The following is a 24205-nucleotide window of genomic DNA, read 5'->3' on the forward strand; positions in this document are numbered from 1 at the left end:
TAATTTCCGAAGCAGTCAGCTGGCATTCTATTATAAAATTCCCAAGCAGTTTACCAGACACTAATAATAGATAATAATTTTGGGGGTTTTAATTTAAAAAATGGTGACCAAAGTTAATTACAAAACAATTTTATTGGGGTTATTTAAAGTGTCATACTTGTTTCAACACATGACATTTGACATGGATTTTTGTTGTTGTAGTTTAAAAAGAAGTGCGGCTACACATGGATAAACCGAATTTTTCTAGAAGTTTAGTTTTATTTAAGTGGATATTGTTGATTTCTTGAAATTGTCACGTTAGTAACAGAATCTCGCAATTCGAAACCTTATTAAATACTGACAACTATTTATTAAGGTTTCGAATTGTCAGATTATTATGAATAGCAAAACTCAGGTTATTCTTCCAATTCTTTGGTGATTATTGTTAGAAACTATGACATCAAAGAATCAAATTGAGTCAAAAAAATAAATAAAAAACAATAATAATAGACACACTCATTGCATAGTGGATATACATAGAATGGAAGGCAATGGGAGCTGCCAGTGCAAAATTTGAAGTCTACGGAATTCGCGGAAATGTTGGTCTTGGCAACCATGTCGTGAATGTTCACTAACCTTGTAAAAGACTTGCAGTCGGAGCTTAGTTCGATGAAAAAGGAATTTACATCGTTATCAAAACGTTTAGAGAATTTGTCCAATTGGTTTGAAAAAAGTTTGATGAATTAGTATCGTCACCGTTTGTGTCAGGGCAGAAACGCAAAAGTTCTGCGAAAAAGGCTCCCAATAAAGTCGTGCCTACAAACCATAGTTTATGTTGGGAATACAGTGCCGCAATCACCATCCGTCAATATCACAGATACAACAGAAACTGATTGTGTCCAGATTTATGCTAGTGTTGCGTCACATTCGGCCTCGGAAATCGCTACGGATGTAAATGAAGTGATCAATCCAAAATCTGTGAGTATTAGTATTGCTGGTCTGGAAAAGACTTCCTACTGACGGAAATCGGGAATCATCAATTCACATATCTAATGCGTATTCCGTAGCTGACACTAGCAATTCTCTCCAACCTGATTAAAGACCATTATCTATGGCTCCCACCATGAAGGTGCAAATCCAGATGCAAAAAATTCCTAAAAATATTCTTCAAAAAATTTACAAAAATAAAATCACACCTCCAACAGGAATTTAATTTTTTAAAGTCTAATAAATTTTTTAACACAACAATTTTTAAATCACTTACATCCCTAATAGAGATTAAAACCAGTAAGTAAAGTTCTAAAGGTGGACGGCCCGACCCTATGATACCCTTCAGCACTATGGGTACATACAAGAGGCGCTAATATATTCGATATCCTGTAGAGAGAACAGAAATATCATCTTTAGAGAACCTTGGAAATGGAATCAGGCGAAATTAAATGTGTGAATTACATACATATTTGAACCTATTACAAAACCCCATAGATATAATCGATGAGACTTGGATTCTTTGCTGTACCATTTCTATAAAACTGGGCAAAATTTTGTATGTATGTGAATCGGGACCTAATTGAGCAACGGTGGCATATTTGGTATGCTGCAGCACAAAGCGCCGTCTAAAATTGTATATATTGTTTGCATTATATATGGGAGCTATATCTAAATCTGAACCGATTTTAACAAAACTTCTCAGTCATCTATCTGGACATAATTCAGTACTCTGCAAAATTTTGTCTAAATCGGACAAATATTGAGTGTTTGGTGCATTATTCACAAAAAATCCGACAAAACTATATATGGGAGCTATATCATAATCTGAACCGATTTTACAAAATTTCGCAGACATCAATCTGGACCTAATTCAGTACTCTATGCAAAATTTTGACAAATATTGGGAGTTTGTTGCATCAATCACAAAAAATCGGACGAAACTATATACAGTATAAACTTGATAATCCGGACCTTGACAATCCGGATTATTCGGTAATCCGGACTGCATTTCACAACCCATTGCGTATCCTATAATCCGGATTGATTGACCTATTTGACTCAAAAATCCGGATTGTAAAGACACGTTACTTTTTATTTTAATAAAAAATCGTTGCAAATTTAATTGAAAATGGTACCTATTATATTCAAAGTTCATATTTTTGAAATGAATAATTTTCATTTTTAATAAAAACATAAAAATAATTAAATTATTACCAAATTAATATAAATTTAAACCAATTAATAAAACTCGATAATCCGGAAATCTCGGTAATCCGGATTGGGGTCTGCAATCAATTATCCGGATTAGCGAGTTTGTACTGTATGGGAGCTATATCTAAATCTGAACCGATTCCAACAAAACTTCACATACATAAGTAGGGACCTGATTCAGTGCGCTGTGCAAAATTTTGTCCCAATCGGACAAATATTGGGAGTTTGGTGCATCATTTACATAAAAGCGGACGGGTTCGTCCTTGGACCAAATAAGTGAACTCTGCCTAATTTCGTCCAAATCGGATCATAAATGCGACCTGACTTTGTTCACAAAAATACATGGACAGGCGGACGGACAGACGGACATGCATAAATCGACTCAGAAAGTGATTCTGTGAATATTCTCAAAAGGATTCATGGGTCTATCCGATTCCTTTTGCCTGTTGCAAACATATGCACAAAGACATAATACCCTGTACCACAATGTGGTGGCGTTTGTATCTGGATTTGCACCAGATACCTCGGCTAAGGATATAAATTATTACATAAAATCAAAAATTGGTGGAAATTTCTTTTTACGTTGTTATAAGCTTCGAGAGAATTTTGGCCTGCTAATGCATTTGTTAAAGAATTTCTGGAAAGATCTGAAAATTTAGCTCATTTGCCTCAGAGGGCTGAAATATTGCCAAAACTGAATATTTTCCTCAATGATTGCTATCAGAATCTAAGTGGGTTAAACACAAAATTAACTCGATTATTCTCTGATAGCCTTGGTTTTAATTATGATGTTATAGTATGTGAGTGAGGCATTGGAACGTTCGAAAAAAAAAACATTTTTATTTGCCAAAAATATCCCATCCAGGAAGAGTTACTTGTCTTCATCAAGGAAGCGAAATCCAACCAGTGATCTCCATCCCAAAAATTTTCCAATCTGCGATAAAACCCTGTGATATTAGATTAAATTAAAACTTATGAAGAAATATAAAAACTAAACTGATCTAGAATCTAGAATATACTAATAATCGACATATTTTTCTATTTTTTCCTTTATAAATTTAAAATATTTTTTTAGTTTTTGATGTTGTGTATTAAAAATGCCTCCAAATAAACATTTTTAAATTGTAATTTATTTGTTGTTTCATTTATTATTATTTTTTACTTTTATTTTCTCAAATACAATTATTATTATTTGTTGTGTATGTATATGAATATATATGTAATTTTAAACATAGTTATGTTTTTGTTTTCTTGTTTTCAATTGTCAAATTAAAAACTAGTAAATATAATTACTGTTCTTTATAATCATTTATAAAATTATATGTATACATATACTTTTGAAATTATATTTTTAATGATATACATATTTATTATTTGAATGGATCGATCACAATAAAATCATCTTACTTTCTTTGTTTTTATTATATATGGATATTTTTTTATTTTATAATTAAAAATTGCTTAATGATTTCATATAAACATATTTTTATTTGCAGTAACGAAAATAAACAGATTTTTTATTTTATTTCAATTCAATGAAGAAGAATATTTGATTTTTGTTTCTTGGAAAGAAGAAAAGGTATTGGAAAAAGGCACGGGATACTAAAAATTGGTTTTGTTATATAGAAATCAATCATAATCAAAAAAAAAAATGATATACATTTTAAGAGAAATCAATTAATAGAAATTAAAATTACAGATTAAAAATTAATTGAGAACAATTTACAATTATAGATAAATAAGTAATTGCTTTACACTACACTTAAGGAAGACCTATATATGTAGATATATATACATATTTTTAAAATTTATAAAGGACAATGTTATAATGTGACATACAATTCAATAAAAAAATGAATACTGAGAGATGTGTAAACTGACCTTCTTGTGGCATCCTTCAATTAGTGATTATCACAAGCAGCCATTAAATCGGTACCGATTTCACTATCTCGGACATTATTCATGTAATAATGTAAATAGGTTCCCCATAAATGTAATTAACCCCCCCCCCCTCCTTTTTGCAATGTTTAAAGTATTTGAAAACAGCTTATTTTTTCTTCTCAATTTTTCAACATCCAAGAGGTCCAACTTCATAAGACTGCAGCCTGTAAAACAAACTTACATCGATAATGGACCAGGTATCACACTGCATCGGATTTAAAACTCCAAAAGCCAACTCTCTCCAGTCAAACGATATCCCCCCTATCTTCCCTCAGCAAGGTCAATTTTAATATATTGGCTAAATTCATTTAAATGTGCGAGTGAAAAATATGAAGTTAATATGCAGAAAACATGGGTTTTGGTAAAAAATTCCCTAGAAATAATTTTCTGAAACTAAGTTTTTAAAATGCTAAATGAATTCGTTCCGTTTGCCATGTTTTTTGGCTGTAGGCTTTTTACAATTAAATATAGTTTTCAATTTCGATTTTTTATTTTTACACTTTTTTGTATATTATCTCGCCTGTTGACCCAATTGGCAGTCCATAATTGTATTTGAGTCCAACTGGAATTTTTTTACCTGGCGTGATTAATGTCGATACGTAATTAAAATGAATTTAAACCACTATCATTTGATTGTATTTGTTTTACATATTTTTATAATTACGGATGACACTTGAATAGTCACTTCCTCCACATGATCTGCTCTCATGTATAACAACATGTGTAATAGACACTGTAGTCACAATTTTCCTACAGAAACCAGAAATTACCAAGAAATAATACCTATTGATCTACTTTTTTTCTGTTTGTGAAATGATATGAATATCAACTCATGTCCTAGTAAATCTGTATATACGTCGAATCGAAAGAGTGCAGCTCGATTTTATATAATATAAATTTTATTAAACCTCATGCGTATTGTCGAAACAGAATGAAGAGCATACCTGAGAACGATTGTGCTTATAAATATTGAAATGCTGAGAATTATCACCACGCATTCCTGAGAGAGAGCATCGAAGTCAATTTCGAAATAATTTTATTTTATAGGCCGGAAACTTCAAATTGTAGCCAATCAAATTTATATAGGGGAATCGAAATTCGATCAATATTTGTGCTAAATAGCCAATGAATTTGCTATTCGTTGTCTGAAGGCCCGGTAGATTGGTTTTGGACTTTAAAGTAAAGTTGTCACCCTCCATCCATATGTAAAAGCGTAAACATCCAGCCCAAGTGCTCCGTTTCTAGTGTTTTTTATACCCGATACTTTAAGTTTTTTGCCACAAATATTCATCGAAAACCTAATAATACGATATTTAAGATAGCTAATATTCCTAGGATGTATGTTATTAAAAACATATTCACATTGACAATAGGTCCCATATAAGCTTACTGATCCATTGTTAAAACTCTATAGTGAACAATTTTTAACAAACTTCCTATAAAAAATGATTTTGGGACAATTTTTGATTAAGTGGCAAATTCGCATTGCCTTTTTCTAGGGTATAAACAATCTCTCAACTGATATTTACCATTAGAACATACTTTTAAATAAATATTTCGGCATAGCAAGGTATTTACTTGTAGGCCATCTAAAGGCGAGCTTTCCGGCTAGAGGGTTAAAGTGCTAGAGGCATTTTCAACCTTAGTGATTTTCAATTTCGTGTTCTAGGAATGTAAATTGCGTTCACGTAGATAGCCTGAGTCCGGAGTGACGTGTGAGTTTTGTGAAACGTGTGTTATTTTTCGTCTGATTTTGTTTTGTTGAAATCTGTTCAGTTTGAAAAGTTTGACACATATAGTCGATGTTGTAAATGGTGATGTTTGTTAAGAAATTTCTAGAGTGATGTGATGTGAAAATCGGTTCAGATTTCGATATAGCTCTCATATACAGTTTCGACCGATTTTATGTATATGTTGCACTAAAGACCAATAGCGATAGAACATTGCACAGGGTATTTTTCCACTTAGTGAGAAACAAAAATACCTAATTATAGCTGATTAGTTTCAAAAAATGAAGAAAAGCCTTAGAGTACCGACTTTTGGGATACCGCTATATGGAGCCTACTGTAAAAAATTGGCCGATATATTGCATTTTCAATATCAAACATCCTAGAAGTAATATAACCCATCAACCGAACTCAGCAAATTTTAAAGGACTACAAAAACCGATATTTGTAATTTCGGGCTCACACAGAATATTTTCAATACGGGTTCATGTGTTAACGTACCCCCCTAAGCAGGACTCGCTAAATATTTGACATTTCAAAGGACTTAGATAATTTCCCAACTGTATTGATATATTCCTATATATACAGGACCATTTCATTTTAGCTATAATGGATTGCAGATGGTTTTCCTGACCAATGGTGTGACATAGCCCCATTTCATAATTTCGGTTTTTACGATCTAATTGAATGTTTATATTTCACGGAGGGTAAAATACAAAGTGTCAGGACATTTTCTCTATAGGTACATGTTTTTATAGAACTTTCATATATAGGGGCAGCACCCTTTGTGGTATTTTATAAGTCCTGGACGTATTTTCCAATCGAAGTGGTCGATATAGTCAATTTTTAAGGTCCTTGCAGTATTTTACATCCAAGGTAATATGATGACAGGGCTTTGCTTCCCATTTCTTATTGTTACATAAATTGAGTCTGAATATGCCTCATATTTTCATTGGACAAATTTAAAAATTCTGCGGTTTAATTTTTTTTAAGTTTTTATATTTTTCTACTTTTTAAGTTGGTAAAGGCTAACTTAACTAATTTTAATTTTCATTTTTGTTTTAACAAAAATAATGCCACATGGAAAATAATGACATTTTTGTGAAATATGAACACTTTTAAGTATATATATAGAGATATTTCATATGATATAAGGAAAGAATTGATATATATCTCTAATGATTTAAAATATAATTCAAAGTTTGTAAAAAAATGATGGTTTAAATACAAATTAAAGGGAAATTAAGCCTAGTTATTATAAAGAAGTATTGCGTTGGATTTCATCAGAAAGATGTAAGAATAACATATGATTTAAATAATTTTAAAAAGGGATTTCAAATGTATGAATTAAATTTTAAAAAATTAATAAGTAAGGAGTCGAGATTTAATATACAGACCAATTTTAAAGGTTACAATTTTGAAACCTCCATATTTCAATCAAAAACTGATCTGTTCTCTTACTGCAGTAATATAGTAATTTTTACTATATTTTTCGATACTATAAAGGAACAAATCTTATCGAACAAACCAATAATTTATATTCAATTTATTTTTACAATTGTAAATCTCTCTGATAAAATTCCAACCAATAGCTATTATTTTTGTTACAAAATTTTATCATAGTATCTATATATTTTTTTATATATAATTAAAAATATATTATCGTATTTTGTTCACAATTATTTTTTATTTTTGTTTGAATTTTTTTCATTATCAAAATGTTTCATTTATGGATATCACAAAGTAGTAGTGTAAAGCACTTCTATAAATATAAACAGAATAGGCTTGCAAATATATATTTTTTAAATAAATTTTTATATTTCTTAACTAAAGGAAATAGAGGAAAATAAAATTGAAACTAAATTACTTAAAAATTAAGGAATTTACAATGATTACAATTATAGAAGAAGAAAAAAAAACAAATATATATAAAATTTTGGAGACATACGCAGCATGTATGTATATAATATATAAGTATAATATGTTGTTCAAAATATATGATATTCTAGACAAAATTTTCTTTTTAAACTCTTTAAATGGAGTTACTACTTTTTTGTTGTTGGGGTTCTTGCTAATTTTTGAAATTCTTTTATAAAGGATTTTTTGTATTTTTTTCTTATTTAAAAAATGGATTTTTGGAAGCCGATGATTTCATGGCACACAGGGTTTGTCTTTCCAATTGGAAATCATAGTCAAGTTCTTTTTTCAATACAAAATCGCTGAGTTGTGGCAGTGTCGAGAGCTAAATAGAAAAAAAACAAAATTAGAAAATGTTTTAAATTTTTTTCTACTCCAATTTTTTTCATACCTCATTTTGTTTATTTGATTTCAATAAAGGATTAATCACAAATGGCACACCTTCAACATCGGTGTAGGTACCCAATGTACCAATACTATGACCCGAACATGTACTATTATTAGCTGACGTTGGTGGTCTGGGGGCAGGTCTCAGTGGTGAATTGATTTGATACGACTGTTGAATTTCTTCATAGTCATGGTCCTCGGCATTGCTGGGCACTGGCGGCAGTGGTTGTTTAGGATTTCTCGAGCCATTATTGAGATTTAAACGATTTAAAGCCTTTTCCACTTCCGAGCTGCCATTGCCACCACCATTAGTTTGTGCTGGCGCCAAACCGGGTACGGGAGGTGGCAAGCGTACAGGTATTGCACCAGTTTTATAACAAATTAAAATACCATTTATATCACTGAAAACAACAAAAATAAAAAAAACGTTATTTCAGTTAAACTTTTCAAACATCCACTGACTTACCCCGCCAGCTTAAACCCATCTGGTGCAATTTTCAATTTCGAACACAGAATAATATCGGTAACGGCATGTGTTACGGTACCTCGTTTAGACAATTTATAGGCAATTTGTCGTTTACGCCAGGCCTTCTGATCGGAATCGGCTGTACGTGATAACAGTGAGAATTCTTTGGGTGGGGCAATTTTTTCGGCAATTACTCTGGAAAGATATAAAATAAAAATAAAGGAAATTAATACAAAAAGTTGAGAATTAAAAAAAATAATCTACAAAAAAAATCGATCAAATTTTAATCGATAACATAAATTTCCACAAAAAAAAACTAGAAACAATTCTAGTTATAGAATTCTTTAAATTTTGATATTTTTTTTATAAAATTTTAAAAGGAAATTTTTATCGATAAATTACTAATAAAAGAATCCGGACGATAAAACAATTGTAATACAACGTAAGAATGTAAATGTAATTTTTTTTACTACGATAACAAATTTTCCTTTATGATATCGAATTGTTCTTGCGGTGTACACACTAGCATTTTTGAATGGCACTCTTGCCCAAATTTTGCTTGTTTGATAGTGTGGCCTCACATGTTTGTCATTCATCAGGCTACCACAAAAATATTTATGGTTGTTGGACATTCAGTAATCGATAAAAAAGTTGACAGTGATAGTGTGTACACCGCTTTAAACACATTTTAATCGATAAAATTTACTATAGCAATTCTTTTCGATTTTTTTTTTTTTTTTTGATAAATACGATAACAAATTTTCCTTTATGGTAACGGGAACAGAACAAATATCTTTTCATTAAATTTTCAAAAAAAAAAAAAAAACATAATCGATATTTATCATAAAAGAAAGCAATCGACACAAAATTTTTCTAACCAATTTTTATCGTAACAAAATGTTTGTTCGGAATTTCAGTCGATAACTGAATTTTTCTTTACAAAAAATTCTAATCGATAACACGTTTCCTATAAAAGTACTAAAAAACTTATTATTATTGATAAATATTTTATAGTAAGAAATTGTTATCGACTTCTTATAAAAATTGTTATCGATAACATTATATAAAAAATTATCGAAAACTAATTTTTTTATTAAAATATTCTGTCGATATAAATACTTTTGATATAATCACTTTTCTTAAAAAAATACCGATAACATGTTTTCCATACAAGTTCTATAAACGTTATTAGTATCGATAAATATTTATAAAAACCCCTTCGATAAAAATATTCTCTATAGCAATTTTTTGTCAATAACTGCAACATTTATAATGGATAACATGTTTCAACAACAATATTTTCTATACCAAATATTTTCGATTTTTTTCCGATAACTTTCCGTTGTATGCAAAATCTTATTTTAATATTTTCGATAATTTTGTATTAAATAATCAGATCGATAAAAATATGCTCAATGGTAATTTCTGTCGATGATTGCCTTTTTTACAAAAAAAAAAAAATAAATAAAACAAATTTTAACCCAAAAGTCTCAATTTAGATTGCGCGAGTTTACTTGCGGCAAGTATTTGTTTGCAGGAGAGAGGGGCAAGGGGAATAGAAATTGAAAAAAAATTGCCCGTACCGACAATTTTCTGGCAATTCGTTTTGTGTATTTTGTTTGTAGTGTCAGTAATTCCCAATTTATAATTGGTCTGTTCCCGTACTGCAAGAATCTACTATTTTTTACACCGATAACACTTTTTTCCTTTATGATATCGAAGAAAATAGTAAAATCGAGTAGATTCTTGCAGTACGGGAACAGACCAAATTTGAAATACCAATCAGAACATTGTCACAAAATGTAAAAAAATATATATTTTTGAAACCGAATTGCCTTGTGTAGACGCATAAAGCAAGTTCAAAAGAGAGCGATAAAAATTGCCGCAAGTAAACTCGCCTAATATAAGTCAGGACTAACATGATATTCATAAAAGTTCTGTAAAATGTATGATTATCGATAGCTAAGTATTGTTTAAAAAAATTATCCCTTATAACCTTATTGGCTTTTCTATAACAACTTGTATCAATAACAGAAATTTGTATACTAATTTATCGATAACAAGTATATTGATACAAATTTTAATGTAGAATTCCAATCAATAAGAAATTTCCTGTAAAAAAAATAATTCGATATATCGATAATAATATTTATCGATAATAATATTTCTATAGTAAGAATTATAACAGATTTTTTTTTTCTAAAAAAATATTCTAACCGATTATATACTACCGATAAAAATTCAATATTTTTATCGAGATAAATTTTTCTAGAAAATTTTAATATCGATTAGTTGACATTTGCTCCTATAACATTTTTATCGACATAGAAATTTTAACCGATAACATAAATTTCTATGAAAATACATTTCTATTAAATATCAAATCGATATAGAAAAATAATCGATAGCAAAATTTCAATAAAAATTTTAATTTTTATAAAAAATATCGATAACAATATTTTAACAAGATTTTATGGGGAAATTATTGCCGATAAAAATATTTTTTATTAGAAATCCCTGTCGCCAACAAGTTTTACAGTAGAAATTCTTGTCGAAAGAAGTGTTTTCTATTCTATATATTGCAATACTTATCGATAACAAAATTTTATATAGAATTAATTATCGGTAAAATTATCGGTATCGAAATAATGAGCGATAACAAGTTTTTCTATAGAAATACAAATCGATAATAATATTTTCTGGAGATATTCGAATCGATAACAAAAATTTTCTACAGCAATACTGATCGTAAACTAAACATGTCGATAAAAGTGTTTTCAATTGAAATTATTGTCGATAATATTAAGTTCCGATATTATTTTCATGTCGATAATACAATTTTTTATAAAATTGATTATGGGTAATATTGAAATCCCAATCGATAATAAGATTTTTTTTTATCGAAATACCGATCGATAATAAGATTTTTTTGTAATAACACTGATCGATAATAATATTTGTTATAGAAACTATTGTCGATAACAATATTCTTATTAGAAATTCTAGTCGATAACAAAAAAATCTGTCAAAGTGTTTTCTATTGAAATAACATGAAGTCTCTATAGTAATTCATATTATTCTCATATTCGAATATTTAAATTACTTATCGATTAATAGTATTTATATGGAAATCCTACCTAGAAAAAGATTTTCTGTACAAATATTGATCGATAAACAGGACCTTCTGAAGAAAAACAGATCGATAAAAGCATATTCTACTGAAATTGGAATCGATAACAATATTTATTATATAAATGATGATCGATAATGAGATTTTCTATTACAGTTATTGCCGATAATAGTATTCTCATTTAAAATTCTTGCCGATAACAACAATTATTATAGAAATAATGATCGATAAAAAGATTTTTATATTAAAGTTATTTTCGATATCAATATTCTTATTAGAAATACTTGCGCTTATTGTTGACTATAACATGACGTTTTTTAATGATCATTGTCGGCAATAAAATATAAATTATCAGTATTAAGGTATTAAATGGAATTTCCACACTGAAATAAAATTTTCTGTCGAAATATTGATCGATAACAAGATTTTTTGTTGAAATACCCATCGACAATAAGATTTCCTATCGAATTCGAATCGATAACAAAATTTGCTATATAAATATAGATCGATAACAAAGTTTTTTTTTTATAAAAATTATTATTGAAAATAATATTCTTATTAGAAATCCTTGCCGTTAGCAAAATTTTCTATAAAAATTGTTGTCGTTAACAGGATTATCTACAGACATCCCAATCAGTAGTAATATTATCTCTATTAATCCCTATCGATAATAAGGTTTATTATGTTCTTAACAAATTATTTTCAATATCAAATTCAACAATCGTGTCTATTTGTTAAAATAGTTTTAATTTTAAGTTTTCAATAACAACAATAAAAAAAGTAATTTGTCTGAAGTATTTAAATTAGGTTTACAATGGACATTTTGTGATATTAAAACAATTAATGTCAATAAACCCCCATTAACAAGAAGATGAACAAGAGCAACAAGAACAAGTACTCGTTCATAGCACACAACATAATTGACAATGTCTTTTTCTAATTAAGTAATTTGTTGTTGTTATGTTTTATGATATAATTGACAATTGATGCTGCTGCTGCTACCACGGAAGGCGGCCACAAAATTGCGTGGTGCGTCGTCGTTATGAGGTCACAACATTTCTAGTGGCGGAGATCTTGTCGTTGTTGCTGCCTCTATTAGGAAATACCCGTATAAATTTACCAAACAGCTGATATCCAATCCAGCGATCATTATGACTAATTCCACAGTAGCATTTTTTGTCTAAATTTTTTTGTTACTGATTTATCAATGGGGCTTTTGCAAACAACTGTCGTCAAAGATATTGGGATTTTTTTATTTATTTTTTGTCGGTCTGTGGTTTGACATCGATCACCTTATGTGTGTGCGCGCCTCTCTATTATATGCTTTCGAATTTGAATACCGATTAGTGGGGAATTAATTTGTATCTGAATATTTACAGGCTTTATTGAATAGCTTTTAGAATCGTAATATGGACAGATGACTCATTTTCATTTGAGTGACATTTGTTGCCTACTATTTTTTCTTCTTTTTCTTTTTTTGATATCAAATTAGCAATTGTCTGTTATCTTTGAGTATTTACTTTGGCCTCCGATTAATAATGACGTCTTTATATTGCAGTTAAGATAATGACAATTGAGATAACCTGACAGCTTCATATGACAGGAAAATAAACGAAATTATTCATTCGAATATTTTTTGGAAAAAATTTCAGTATATTACAAGAAAAATTAAAAATAATTATAAAAATAAATAAAAAATTAAAAATTATAAAAATAAATAAAAACAAAATTTAAGCGGTGTATACACTATCAGTTTTATACATCAGGCATTCACGAACATTCGTGGTTGTTGAAGAGGCAGCATAATCGATAAAAAAGATGAGAGTCCAAATTGGTAGTGTGTACTCGCATTTAATATAACAAAACTTGTTATCGACAAGTATTTTAAATAGATAATCTATTTATCGATCCAGATTTCTATACAAGATCTTGTTAGCGTTTAGAATTTCAACCGTTTAGCATTTTTATAGAAAATTTAATTGTCGATAAAAACATTTATATAAAAATCATGTTATCGGTAAAAGCTTTCAAAGAAAATTGTGTTATCGCCTAAAATATCGAGAGAAAATCTTTTTATTGCCGAAAATTTCGTATGAAAATTGTAATATCGATATAAATTTGTAACGAAATCTTCATCATATCCATAAATATTTCAAAATAAAAAATATCTACCATATTGACAATAGAATATACAAAATCTTGTTATCGATAACATTTGTTATAGAAGCCATTGTTATCGACGATAATTTCAATAAAATGTATTTTTTTTATAAGAATTTCAACAGAAAATTATTTTATCGATAATATCTAAACAAATTGCTATCGATAATAATTTCTTTAGAAAATATAATTTCTGTAGTAAATGTTGTGTATGTTGTCATTAGATTATCTACAAAAAACCCATGTTATCGAAAATTAGTTCTATAGAATATCTTGTTATCGATGGTCATTATAATAAAATATAATTTTTTATCGAAAATATTTTATACCGATCATGTTGTTATCGATGGTAATTTATTTAATATATATTGCCATCGATAAAAATTCTTAAGGAAAATAGTGCTGTCAGTAATAACTTTACAGAAAATTTTGTTATCGATAATAATTTCTATAGAACATATTGTTATCGATAATAGTTTCTGCAGAAATTCTTGTGTTTTCTATAGAAAAATATTTGTTATAGAAAATTTTGTTAACGACAATAATTTTTATAGAAAATTTTGTTATCGGCAATAATTTCTACAGAAAGCTTTGTTATCAAAAATATTTTCTATAGAACATTTTGTTATCGGTAATATTTTCTATAGAGATTTTCGTTATCGATAAGTTTATCTACAGAAAATCTTGTTGTAGAAAATGTTGTTATCGGTAGTAATTTATATTAAACATTTTTGTTATCGAAAAATTTTTTTTATCGTTAATAAACAATTTTTATCGATAAATTTATTTACCGAAAATCTTGTTATAATATTTTCTGTAATATTTTCTGCAGAAATTTCTTTGTATCGAAAATATTTTGTATTGAAAATTTGTTTAGCGTCAATATATAGTTTAGAAAAAATTTTTATCGATAATAATTTCTATAGAAAATTTTGTTATCACTAATATTTTTTTAGAACATCTTGTTATCGATTATAATTTCTAAAGAAATTTTTGTCGCCGATGGGATTTTTAAAGAATATAATGTTATCGACAATAATTTCAGTATAATATTTTGTTATCGAAGATAATTAAATAAATAATATTGTTATCGATAAAATTATCTACTGAAATACTTGATATCGACAATAAATTCTAGATCAAATCTTATTATCGTCAATAAATTCAATAGAAAATCTTGTTATCGTCGATAATTTTAATAAATTATATTGTTATCAATAAAATTATATACTTTTAAACTTGTTATCGAAAATAAATTCTATAGAAAATCTTCTTACCGATAATAGTTTCGATTGAAAATATGTTTATCGACAAAAATCTTGTTTTCCGATAAGAATTTGTACAGAATAAAATCGTTAAAGGAATAAATTTCTATAGAAAGTCTTGTTATCGATAAAAATGTTATAGAAAATATTGTTAACGATAATGATTTCTATAGAAAATCTTATTATCGATAAGCATTTTTACAGAAAAACATCTTATCGATAATAATTTCTACACAAAATCTTGTTATCGACGATAATTTCAAGAAATTAATTTCTATAGAAAGTCTTTTATCGAACAGAAAATCTTGTTATCGGTAAGATTTTCCAAAAATTATGTTGTTATCGATAAAAATATCTACTGAAAAACTTGTTATCGAACATAAATTCTATAGAAAATCGATCGATTTATCGATAATAATTTCTATAGAAAATATTGTTGTCCATTAGAATTTCTAAAAAAACTTGTTATCGAAGATAATCTCTATAAAAATTTTGTTATCGATAATAATTTCTCTAGAATATTTTGTTATCGATAATATTTTCTATAGAAAATATTGTTATCGATTAGAATTTCTACAAAAAAAATTATCGAAGATAAATCGATAATAATTTCCATAAAATATGGCTATCGATAATAATTTTCATATAAAGACTTGTTATCGGCTAGAATTTCTATAGAAATTTTTGTTGTCGAAACTTTTTTCAATAGAAATTTTATTATCGACGAAAAGTTCTTCAGGAAATTTTGTCAACATTGCGAAATTCATTACAAAAATTGTGTTATTGACGAACTTTTCTACAGCAAATCCTATTATCAAATAGAACAATGTCAACTAAGTAGTTCGCACAAATGAATTCATTCATTCATAATACACTCATTAGTTTGTTGTTTACTCAAATGTTTATAAATAACAAGAGATATAATGAGAAAAAAAAACAGAGAACAAAAAACACAACAAAGATAAGATAGCCTAAAAATAGTTTAACAAAATAATATTCAATTCAATTAAAGCTTATGAGGTCAATGTGTTGACTACAAAATAGCACATCAAGTGCTGAAAATGTTGTTAAAATTTATAACACAAAAATGGTTGGAGAATAAACATTTCCTGAAATAGATCACGAACTTCCTGAAATAGTTGGGCTAGGTTGGAAGTGCAATAAATGAAGAAAGCTATTAAATTATCGTGGTGACAAGATAATCGCTTAAGTAAAAGCCTTCCCTTTCTAGGGAGGGAAAACCCCCTCAATTTAATTCCCCTAACCAAAACGGACAAAATTCTAAAAAAAAAAACAATAAACCGATAAAAAATAAAGTCAAATAAAAACCACCAACTCAGCCACCATACCGCCGCTGTTTAAACCCAAAAGCCGGCAAACTAAAAGTTGATTGACCTTAATTAAGTTCAGAGCTAAACAAAGAAGTGAAAAATACAAAAAAATGAAACATTGTTTGTTACGTATCTTGGCCAGGAAAAAAAGAAAAAAGTCACACACACCACAGATGAACAATGCAAGGTATCGGACTAAGCTAAGCTATGGTAACATCAGCACAACCTACAACTACTACAACAAACACTTTAATAATAATAGCAATTATGGAAAACCACAAGGAAAGAAAACAAAAAAAGAAGAAGAAGATATTCGTCCCTCCTCCCATTTTTTTACATACTTTAGCGTTTCCACAACATATTCTGGCAAGCCCTCGGTTTTCGATAAACATAGGTAGCGTGTGGTCTGACGTCCAAATAGATAATTACTTTCCCGCCACAAATCGGCATCGGCATCTTGATCATAAGTACGACTGATGGGTGTGAAATTCTTTGGGCATCTGCAAATGGAAAGGAAACAGAGGAAATGAGAATTATAACGTTATCGAATAGAATGTAATAAATAATGTTATCGTTTTAAAAATTCTATACACATTTTGTTGTTGAATTTTAGAAAATTAAATTATAAAAGGAAAAGAATTTTGATTATTAAAAGATACGTCCACGTTCTGGAACAGAGCAAATCTTGTGATTAAAAGATATTCATTTTTATCGACAGGAATGTCCATATAGAAATCTGTTAACAATTGCTTTATTCCCGTACTACTCTACTAATTTGTTCGATATCATGAAGGAAAATTGTTTATCTTAGTAAACAAATCACATACTGTTATCGAAAAAAGTTCAATACAAAATTATATTATCGATCTAATATTCAATTATCGAAACGGGTTTCTTCAGAGGCATTGTTCATTAAGAATTTCTCTAAAATCTATAATATTATCGATACAATTTTTCTACAGAAAATCTTGTTATCGATATATAAACATTTTATTGATAACCGATATCACCGAAAATACAACATTCAATGGAAAACCTTGCTATAGACTACATTTATTGTGGAAAATTGTGTTATCGATAGTCATTTCTATACAAAATCTTGTAATCTATAACATTTAAAGAAAAAATTGTTATCGATAACAATTTCTATAGAAAATCTTGTAAATAATAATAATTCCTATAGACTAATTTGTTGCCTATAAGAATTTATAATGAAAATATTGTTATCGATAACAATATTTATAGAATATCATGAAAACTATAAGAATTCCTAATGAAAATCTTGTTATCGATAAGAATTTTCATTAAAAATCGAATTGAATTCAATAATAATTTCTAATCAAATTTTTGTTATCGATAATAAATCCATACAAAATCTGGTTATCACTAATAATTTTCATAGCAAATGCTGAAATTAATAATAATTCCTAATGAAAATCTTGTTATCGATAAAAATTTCCAATGAAAATGTTGTCATCGATAACATTTTTCAATTAAAATCTTACTTTTGAAATTTCCAAAGAAAATCTTGTTATCGATAAAAATTTCTAATTAAAATCTTGTTATCGATAAAAATTTTTATAGAAAATCTTGTTATTGATCATTATTTTTAAAGAAAATCTTGTTATTGATAATAATTTCAATAGAAAATGTTGTTATCGATAATAATTTTCATAGAAAATCTTGTTATCGTTAAAAATGTTCACAGAAATTGTTGTTATCGATGAAAATGTTCATAAGTATTCTTGTCATCGATAATAATTTTCAAAGATAGAAATAGAAAATATTGTTATCGATATAACATATTAATAATTTTCATAGAAAATGTTGTTATCGATAATAATTTACACTTATATCTTGATATCGATAAAAATTTCCAAAAAAAACCTAATATCTATAAAAATTTCCACAGAAAATGTTGTAATCGAAAATAATTTTCATTGAAAATCTTGTTATCGATAATAATTTCCACTTAATATTTTAATATCGATAAAAATTTCCAATGAGAATCTTGTTATCGATAATAATTTTCGTAGAAAATCTTATTATAGATAATAATACCCATAGAAAATCGATAATAATTTCCACTTAATATGTTGATATCGATAATAAATTGGACTTAATATCTTGATATCCGTTATAAATTCCAATTAAAATCCTGATATCTGGTTATCGATTAAAATTTCAACAGAAAATCTTGTTATCGATAATTTCTATAGAAAATAGTTTTATCAATAACAATGAATTAGCATGTTATCGATAATAATTTATATACATAAAATTTGTTTCGATAATAATATTTAATAAAAATCGTAATCCTAAATAAGTGTTATCGATAATAATTTTTAATGCAAATATTTTTATCGATAATAATTTCTATAGAAAATCCTGTTATCGACATCAAAATCGTGTTATCGACACTAGTTTCTAAAGAAAAACTTGATTTCGGAAAGATTTGCCAATGAAACTCTTGTTATCGATAATAATGCCTACAGAAAATGTTGTTATCGATAGTGATATCTATAGAAAAAAATGCTATATAATTTATTTTCTATAGAACCTCGATCATATTTTTTATAGGAAATCTTGTCGCTTTCATTTTATGCGGGACATGTTTTAATCGATTAAAATGTTAATAAAACAAGTTGTTATCGATTTGAATAATTATATTAAATATTCTTATCGATAATAATTGACAAAGAAAACCATGTAATCATCAATAATTTCTCTAAACACATGATATTCTGCAAAATGATCTGACCCAGAACCAGCATGAATTACGTATTAATCGAAGTTGTTTTACGATTTTACTTTAATAATATTAAAAGTTTTACCAGTTTTTAAGTACGGGAATAAACGAACTGTTATCACTATATTCGGCCTGATTCAAAAAAAAATGTAAAGGAAAAATCGAGAACCACTTCGATTAATAGAAGATTCGAGCCCTGTTTCCGAAGCTTCTGCAAAATATCTTTTTTTAATCGAAATTGTTTTACGATTTTCTCTTTATAAATTTGAAAAGTTTTACCATTTGTTGAGTCCGGGAACAGACCAATAGTTATCAATAATAATAACTGTGTTCCCGAAACTACATGAATCTTCTATTAATCGAAATTGCTTTGCTATTTTCCCCTTAAAAATTTGAAAAGTATTATCACGGAGCTGACAAATTATTATTTTCTAATTAATTTTTTTTTAGTCGTGATCATCAATCAAAATTAAAAAAAAAATATATATAAAAAATAATTTCAATAAAATTCAAATACTCACTTTTCATAGTCTTCAACAATGTGCAGCGATGTGATTGGTCGATTGTCGGGCAAAAAATTCATTATCGATGTGATCACATTCTTGGAAGCTTGTGTTGAGCCGGTGACTCCGCCGCCACCACCACCTCCCCCAACTGTTGTGGATGTTTGCAGCAGCGGTGATTGGGGTGCTATTAAGGGTCCATTACTGGCGCCCGATTGTATGTGTTTGCCCGCTTTATTCATATCTTTGCTGAATACGAATAAAGCGTCTGTTTTGGTAGCCAGCTTGATGGAGGATGGGTGCTACGTTGCCGAGCAGCAGCAGATGGGTGGAGGGGAAAAATAGCAATAATAATATACAAAATACACACGCCAACACACCCGACGACACACAATTCAATTATCAGTGACTTTCACCTATATTTCCGTTGCGATGGCCAGTGTTTGGATTTTATTTGTTGCTGTTTTCAAGCTGAGGCTATAAAAAACAAAAACAGAGAAGAAAAAAATTAAAAATTTAAATAAAAAAATGATTTAAAAATATTAGGCATTATGATAAGTTTCGACAACCACCAAGCAAACAATTTTTTTGCAGGGAGTAGTAAATTTTTTTGCTTAACAAATATGGAATGTAGCTGCTCTGAAATATGGCAATCGTTCCACAGATTTCATTTTGGTTTATTTATTTTTTTCTTTTTTTTTTTTTTGAGTACACAATAAAGGCAGAAATTTGTTTACTTTGAAAAAGTACGTTTGTCATCCGTCGTATTCGCTCGATTATTCAACAATTCTTTTTTGTTTACACTCAGATTTTTTGCTTTGTCTGATACTTTTTGGAAATGTGAGAGTAGTGCAAATTAATAAAGCCAATGAGTCTTGCGTATTTTGTTTATAAAACTTTGAAATAGGAACCGCAAAAAAACTAGATATCTTTGGTGGTCTACAAATTTTAAAAAATTCCCCTGGAAAATCTAAAAGAATCTAAAAATAAATACTCAGGAAGGGGCTGATCAATACTGAGATTCCCAGTATTAATCAGTCCTTTCCTGATGATTACTACCCCGACGTGTGCAAATAATGTTCGACGACTGAGAAGTACGTTCGTTTCCCCGTTAATGTCTTCAGTAACATACGCCAGACTCAGATGTACACCACTTCAGGTATTGTTCCGGCTTGGCCAGGTTGCGAGACTACAGCGAGGAACAATAGAAGAGATAGTGGACTTCATGAATCGGAAGAATATCTTGGTGGCGGCGGTGCAGGAAACCAAGCTCAATGAAAATTGTAGCCTACAGAGTTGTGATGGTCACAACGTTCCGAGGAAGGATCGCACCAGAAGTGTAGGTGGGTGCCTAGCATACCTCATGCACCACTCTGTTCAATACAGACCTATTTCGCTTGGACTTGAATCTAATGACCAATACATGGAACATACTGTGGTACTGTCGATGTGGAGCTGCTTAACGTATACATACCGCGGATAAATAGCTGTGAACCGCGTTATTTGCCTAACATTAGTTTTCTATTGGAGGGCAATAACCATCTGGTACTAGGGGATTTCAATGATCACCATGAGTTGTGGTCCTAGATAATGACCAAAGGGGGACAGTGCTGGCAGAGCAAATTGATAGCTCCACGTTCTGCACGGATACCCCAACCAAGGGGAGATGTCACAGTTCGCCAGACATAACCATTGTGTCACCAGGTCGGATAAATGACGTCAACTGGCAGCCCGTAATTTCTCTTGGCTCAGACCACCTCCCAATAATCGTCTCCATAAGCAAATTTCATCATCTCTGAACGCCGCACTTTCCTTAACCATAGGAAAGCCAACTGGCATGGATTCAGAGAGTTCAACAACCAGCGCTTTAGAGAACTTTCCATTCCTTCTGATGTAAGGGTAGCATGAAGGAAAGAAAAGTCCGAGACATCGTTACAGCTGCAGCCGCTAGATTTATATCTGCTGATCGCATACCCGAGATGAGACCTAATTTCCCAGCAGGAGATTAGTCGCTCTCGAACCCTGGTAAGAAAGATGATAGGATCACAGTCACTTTTAACGACGGAACTGTGACTGATCCAAAAAGATGCGTAAGTTATTTTAACCGACAGTTCGTCGAGCATCCAGAGAGCGACAGGGTGAAGCGAAGAGTCTATGTCGTATAAGATCTCTTCCCGCCGAGGAGGTACCATCACAGTTTACATTGGGTGATGTTGCATATGTCATCCGTAACGCTCATTTATCTAAAGCGTCGGGCCCTGACGGAATAACTATGTATATGCTGAAACAGCTGGACGAGTCAGGAGTTAAGTAACTGACAAAGGTCCTCAACTTGCCGATAGCCACCCACGACGTTCCAGAAGTCTGGACAATGGGCAGGGTGGTCCCGCTACTGAACGGATGCCACTTCTGTCACCAGTAGCGAAGGCTCTTGAGGCATTACACCTTGGGAAAGGTATCCAGTTGCTAATCATCAACATGGGGTCCGTAAGCATCACAGCACAACCACACACATATAAGCCGAAGACGAAGACAATCCCATTGAATGTGCAGTTCGAGGTGCACACAAAATACTCGGGTCTCATTCGACAACATGTTCAAATCGTCCGGGCAAATCACAGCTATCTTCCGTAAGTTGAAAAGTAGGAACAATGTCCTCAAGTCGCTTGCCGGCTGCACTTGGGCGCAGATAAGGAAACCCTGTTGACCTCTTACAAAGCGATAGGACGGTCGGTGCTCTAGCTCTGCGAATACTAGTGTTATGCAATAGAGAAGTGTTCAGATCTGTCAGAACGCCGCCCTGAGAATTGCAACAGGTTGCCGCCTCCTCATGGCACTAGTGGATCATCTTCATGAGGAGACGAAGTCAGCATTGCAACATGCTTTCGTTGCAGGAACTGCATATGGTAGATAAGACTCCCCCACTCAGGAAGGTTCTGCATGATCTGGAGAGGTCTAACGTTATTAAAAGGAGCCTCTAGATCAAGTTTCGTATCGAGCAGGTCTAAAAAGCATTCATACTAATGCAGTTGCCGTAGCTCTGAACGAATACAGAGTGAATGCCGTCGTCGGAGCTCACCCGCCACCCATCGCAATTGAAGAACGTCAGCTTCCCAGACAAACCAGAGTAGCTTTTGCCCAATTACGTTCAGGATGGTGTAGTCATCTCAATTCATATTGGGCACGGATTGATGACCAGGTGTCCAACATTTGTTACGGGTTCTCATACGACACCGCCAAATCTACCCAACTTACTCCTGAAAATCTGTGGTTGCAGCCAGTGGAAGTAGTTGCATTTCTTAACTTGGAGACAGAAGCTGACTGAATCAAATAGAAAAACAATCTTTCCCGTAACACAGATTGTTACTGGTTAGAAATGGTTCATCCAATTGAAAAAATGTCAAAAGCCAAAACCGGCACAATCTTTCTTGATTAGTCCTTGTGTTAGTTTCGGTAATAATGTCATTGTCATTTTTATTCCAGCTAAGTCGATAATTAGTCTGCTGTAGCCTAGTCTTAGGTGGTGGTGCGGTCTGTCATCTATCGTTGCCTAGAAATAATGCCTCCTTGAAGTTTGTGTAGTGGTTGAAGTCTTGGCTTAGTTAGTGTTATCATGTTTCCCCAGCTTAGTAAATTATAATCTGCAGTAGCTCGTCCTAGATAATGGAGTTCCCATCTATCGTTGCCTAGAACCACCGTCTCCTTTTATTTTGCACTGTGGTTGGGTTCTTTGCTTATTTGTTGTTAGTCTGCCATTGTCCTTCCCGTCATAGTTTCTTTTTTAAATTATTCGAAGGCCACATTGAAAGAACTATTTCTCCTCCGTTGGGATCCGAACCCGGGACCCTTAGTTTTTTAGTCTGCCAGACTATCCAATGGACTACGACACCCACTAATCCTATTATACTCCTTCATAATTCTCACGCTTTCGTCAATGTTGAGTTCAAAATATTTAATCCTAACTGCCAAACTAAGTCTCTTCTTTCTTGCAGAACAAAGAAGAAAAATGGCTCCCAAACAAAGAATCCCTATAGAACTTCTGCATATCATCTTTAGTAGACGCAAAGACTTTATGAGCACGTTTGAGTTCAAATTTTAATACGTAAACGCCAAAATAAGGCTCTTCTTTGTGGCAGAACAAAGAAGCTGGCGCCCAAACAAAAGTCCCTATAGATCCTTCCCCATATCATATTTAGTAGAGTTTCCTCTACTTCTTCTTCTGATGAGACAAAGAGTTTTGACATGTGAGAAAACTTTGGAGTAGACTTCAAATACAAAACAAATGACTGTTTTGTTGTTGACTATTCACGTGTTGGATAAATAGGTTTGAATTCCCCACAATCCTATTATATTTTTTCACATTGTTGCCAAATTTGTCCACTCAAAACGTACATTTTATACATTGTCACGTTTGACTTCAAATTTCAACACCTAACCGCCAAACGACG

General features: G+C 30.5%; 1 protein-coding gene across 1 annotated transcript; it reads right to left on the reverse strand.

Annotated features, from left to right (window-relative positions):
- Nucleotides 1–7965: 7965 nt before the first annotated feature.
- Nucleotides 7966–19999, reverse strand: LOC133326034 (multivesicular body subunit 12A). Its single transcript, XM_061534708.1, has 5 exons — nucleotides 19776–19999; nucleotides 16847–17005; nucleotides 8620–8814; nucleotides 8158–8554; nucleotides 7966–8091 (listed from the first exon to the last, which is right to left on the reverse strand). The coding sequence occupies exons 1-5, from the start codon at nucleotides 19997–19999 to the stop codon at nucleotides 7966–7968; spliced, it is 1101 nt and encodes a 366-aa protein (XP_061390692.1).
- Between the last annotated feature and the right edge of the window lie 4206 nt (nucleotides 20000–24205).

The sequence above is a fragment of the Musca vetustissima genome, unplaced genomic scaffold, assembly GCF_032173495.1.
Source record: "Musca vetustissima isolate MV318-11 ecotype Yass unplaced genomic scaffold, APGP_CSIRO_Mvet_v1 utg358, whole genome shotgun sequence".
Taxonomy (NCBI): Eukaryota; Metazoa; Arthropoda; class Insecta; order Diptera; family Muscidae; genus Musca; species Musca vetustissima.

Coding starts and splice junctions, on each gene's coding strand:
- LOC133326034 (XM_061534708.1), bottom strand. CDS start 19,999: ATGAATAAAGCGGGCAAACACATACAATCGGGCGCCAGTAATGGACCC. Junction 8,815..16,846: donor TATGTTGTGGAAACGCTAAA/GTATGTAAAAAA, acceptor ATATCTTTCCAG/AGTAATTGCCGAAAAAATTG. Junction 8,092..8,157: donor AATCAAATAAACAAAATGAG/GTATGAAAAAAA, acceptor TTTTCTATTTAG/CTCTCGACACTGCCACAACT.